Source organism: Austrofundulus limnaeus, unplaced genomic scaffold (genome assembly GCF_001266775.1).
Source record: "Austrofundulus limnaeus strain Quisiro unplaced genomic scaffold, Austrofundulus_limnaeus-1.0 Scaffold82, whole genome shotgun sequence".
Lineage (NCBI taxonomy): Eukaryota > Metazoa > Chordata > Actinopteri > Cyprinodontiformes > Rivulidae > Austrofundulus > Austrofundulus limnaeus.
In genome coordinates, this window is record NW_013952484.1 from 23,508 (window position 1) to 27,760 (window position 4,253).

The 4,253-nt window shown below is 40.9% G+C and overlaps 1 protein-coding gene across 1 annotated transcript; it reads left to right on the forward strand.

Moving 5' to 3' along the window:
- Positions 1-2,154: 2,154 nt before the first annotated feature.
- LOC106519754 (NHS-like protein 1) lies at positions 2,155-3,330 on the forward strand (the record flags this gene model as incomplete). The annotated part of the gene is given in 1 exon segment (XM_014011547.1): positions 2,155-3,330. A coding segment is annotated over 1 exon segment (238 nt), but the record flags the coding sequence as incomplete, so codon positions are not given.
- Between the last annotated feature and the right edge of the window lie 923 nt (positions 3,331-4,253).

The following is a 4,253-nucleotide window of genomic DNA, read 5'->3' on the forward strand; positions in this document are numbered from 1 at the left end:
TGTAATATTATGACTTTATTTTTATATGACTTTAACATTGTAATATTATGACTTTATCCTCGTAAAGTAAAAAAATAAAATAAAAAAATCTCGTGGTGTGGCCCTAACTCTGTCGGTTGAACTCACCTGTTCTTCAGAAATAAACAAGTTCTGTTTATTCTGATTACTTGGGTGAACAATAAGCACCATGTATTTCGATATACCTGGTAATATGCAGCGTGAAACATATATACTGAACAGTTTGCCACCAACRTTGCTTAACTGGGCCGTTTCCTCTGCCTACATCTCCCAGAATGCAGTGCGGTTCTAGATTGGAGTTCAGTGAAATTGCCAACATTCTTTTGGTTGTATTTTCTGTTGATATTGATCACATGTTTATTGTGATATACAACGTTATTGTTTTATCGCCCAGCCTGAGTTTGTTGTRCCATAACGCTGATTAAGAAGACGTTTTTGTTCAAAAGGCAGGTGATCATTTGTTTGCCCACGTCTGTGCTTGTCTTTGACCAAAATATCTCATGAACTGCTCGACTCTTTTAAAGAAACATGCAGCAAGCTATCATCTACGACTGAACAATCTTTGGAGATGACCTAAATCAACATGACTTCCTGAGTCAGCTGACTCTAGAGGTGATGAAAATTGCAGTAATTTGGTCAATTCCGCAAATACTCTGGTAAAATTTTGTTTGTTTGTTGCTGTGAGTCAGTTACAACACATACCAAGATGGGTGCAAAAGGCTAATTGACATTAGCCAACACATAAATGGTTGAAACTCATCCGGTTTTACAGACACTGTGCTAAAAGTTGAAGAGAGTCATWCAGAACACACACAATGAGCCTGACCAAAACAAAACTCTGATGATTTCAGGCTCAAACTCTGGCCTTCATTCAAGGAACACTGTTTGCTTATATTCATTCATTAGTTGAAATGTAAATCTTTGAAAGTAATAATAATACTTATTACCAGGGGAAACATCTGTATTGATTTTTATATTGATTATTGGTGTTTTATTTAATTTTTTAAAAGGGGTGTGTGATGGGGGATGGTTGAACGGAAACGCTGACCTCATCAGCTTGTCTGCTCACTTCACATTTTTATGGTTGTAAACGAAAAACCTTAAACAGTTGTAGTTTTTTTTTTTCTTTGCTCTATATAAACATCCCTCCCTGACCCTTTAAGATTCATCTGATGTTCAAACCAAGTTGTTTCCCTGTGGTGTTTTCTTTATTTTTTTTTAAGTCAAACATCCTTTAGTCTCTGCTCAGTAGAGCGTAATCTGGTTAAATATTAAAGGACTCACCTGGTGTTTCATCACAGTGGACAAAGGTCTTTAAATTGCCCTATGTGTCTGTGTGTACATAAAGTGTGAGGTCCAGATTATTTGTATTACGTGTGCAGATCCTGGCGGTCGCCAAGTTCTGTATTTATTCATCCACTCATAAAAGACAAAAATAAAATGCAGGTTTGGGACCTGAGGGGGAGGTTGTGGTTTTAGTTTGCACCGCAGCACAAACCACACATTTGGACTCAGTTTTCAGTGATTCAAAGATGGGTTTTGGTTTGAGAAAAGAACTGGTCCTGTTTTTTTTTTGTTTTGTTTTGTTTTTTTGTGGACTCGCTCACAGCCAGCTTGTCACACCTCGGTGATCACATGCCTGTTCTGCTGTTACGTCTGGGTGGGAAAACCTCAGCTCCCTAGCAAAAATATTTTTAGCGCACGATAGAAACTTTGTCACTCGTTTTCAGAATATTTTACTAAACCGTCTTTCTTTACACGCTTACAGAATTCAGTCACGTAAATGTTTAACTAATCCCCCTTAACTCTATCTGCTCTCTGCTTTCCTGCTTTTCCAGTTGCTTCCTGCACGTCAGGCAGCTACATGCCCRTTACTTCAATTACTATGTTGTGTGTTTTTAAGGTACGGTTTCAGATCTGAAAAGGAAAAAAAAAAAAACCCTCTGGATCGACTTCAACGTCGTGTCTAAAAGAGGAAATGTAACTTGAAATTATTATAGCGACATAGCTGATGCCACATTAAAAATCTAAATAAAATAACCCGAGGATGGTAAGCTGAGACGCGGGAGGGGAAAGGGTGGGAGGAAGGTGAGAAAGGAGGGCGTTTGATAGAAAGAGGGGCAGGACAGAGATCAGGGATGGTTAAAAAGAAAGAAAACGAGAAAGAGGCAGGGAATAAAAAGGAAAAGGGCCGGGCCGGCTCGTGTTTCAGCCTTCCAGGGTTGGGTGTAATCCTAACTCTGTACTCACAACACCGACTCTCGCAGTCCCACACTTGGAGTCCGGAGGACCACTCCGGGGGCGGCGGGGTTCAGGGACTCCCCAGCGAGCGTTGCAGCAGGTGTGGCCTTCCCGGTATTTTTTTACCACTTGTGCCGCTGATAGAAGATCCAGATCCAGGCGGCTGCTTCTTTAAACCAACCGTTTGCTTTTTAACGCCGGAGCCGATGTCAACAACACCAGTAGAAACAACAGAAGCAAGTGTGAAAAGAAGAAACCGACAGGATTTTGTTTACGTGAGCATGAATGTAACTTTCAGCTGGCTTCGAATCTTCTCATCTGCTTCAACACCAAGGGGCTACGTAGTTAATGTGAGATAACGACGGGGGAGAACGGCACCCAACAACACGCATAAACAACAACCACTGATCTGCTGCGACTGGAAACTATCTTGGTGTAATTTAAAAAACACTCTCTCCGCCCWAAGCGTGTGTGGAGAGGGGCTGTGGTTTCCAGATTACTGGAGTTTCTTAATTACTCTTTTTGGGTTTGGGAATGACGCCGGGAGTCTTGAAACCAAATGGAAGGGAACAAACATGAGGAAAATGATTTAAAGGCGTCATTGTGGCCCAGCAGAGATGATGTGAAGGGGGCTGGAAGTCTGAATTGTCTGTCAGAGTCATGAAGTCTGCAACCAAAGTGACTCTTGTGTTTCAGGACATATATGGATTTGAAGAKTGTATTTGCAATCTTTGGAATAGTGTCTAAATATTAACATACCTGAGTGAAACTCGGTTTAAAACACGGTTTGGTCTGCTGTCCTTCCATTCTGGATTCTGTTTCCCTSAGTGAGGATGAGAGGAGACAGGAGATCCGCTTCCTTCCACAAGGAGAAGCCCGCAGGCCTGTCTCGGGCTCTCAGTTGGCTCAACCTCTCCCACCAGAGGAAGCGCATCTTCCACAGCCAAAACGAGCTCCACGTGGCCCACAACCGCCACACACACTCCCGCTCGCGCACCAGCCTTCATTTGGCGCACAAAGACGAGGATGAAGACGTCGACAACTGGGTGTACCGGCCTCAACACAAAATAGGTGAGAGAAGATGAATACTGGCTTTACATAGAAATGTCTTTTTGAGCCCATATATTTCTAATTATAGAAAGAAAGTCAGTGATTTATGTCGTTTACACACAAGCGAAACAAGAAACTGTTTTTTTCCTTTTTATTGCCGGTTTCTTCATCATCTCTACAACTCACTTCCCAAACAGAGTAAGGGGGACCTTAGAGAGACGTTAGTGAAAGACCACTCAGAGTGTAAAGGGGTAAACAACGGCCTGACAAAGTTAAGTTATGCCATGGGTCCAGTGGTGCCATAGTACCGATATCAACACAAAAGATAAAAATGTCGAAAGGCACACCTTTTTACTTTACATTTGAACGTTTTGCCTGAGGTAAGAAGAGCTTTTACCCTTAGTGCCTTTTTTGGGTGTTACGTTTCCAATTAGTGCCATTATTTATTGATCAGTTCATTAGTTGTGTGTCTTGTTACATTTCTGAGTGTGTGTGTGTCATTCACAGCCTATAAGAGTGTAGGTACAATGGTTGTAACTTTAGCCTTGTATGAAATGAAAAACTGACGATCCATCGCAGGTCACCTCATGACCTTTGACCTTTATTGACATTGGAAGTTGGACATGATTAATTAATTTAACATCGAATTTACTGACAGTTTCCACTTAACCAGRGAGAAAAACGACAACTTCATGCAAAATTAAAACAATTGCCTTTATCAAGCGGCAAGACTTTTAAATCGTCGGCAACTTCYGAGCCGACTAGCAGAGCTGTATAAAGTACCACAAAGTGATACTTGAGTAAAGGTACAAGTATCTTACCAAAAAATTACTTTGGTAAAAGTTAAAGTCTCCTTTAGGAATATTACTTGAGTAAAAGTCTTAAAGTATCAGATTTTTTTTTACTTAAAAATTTAAAGTAAAGGATTGATTAAAAATGAGCAG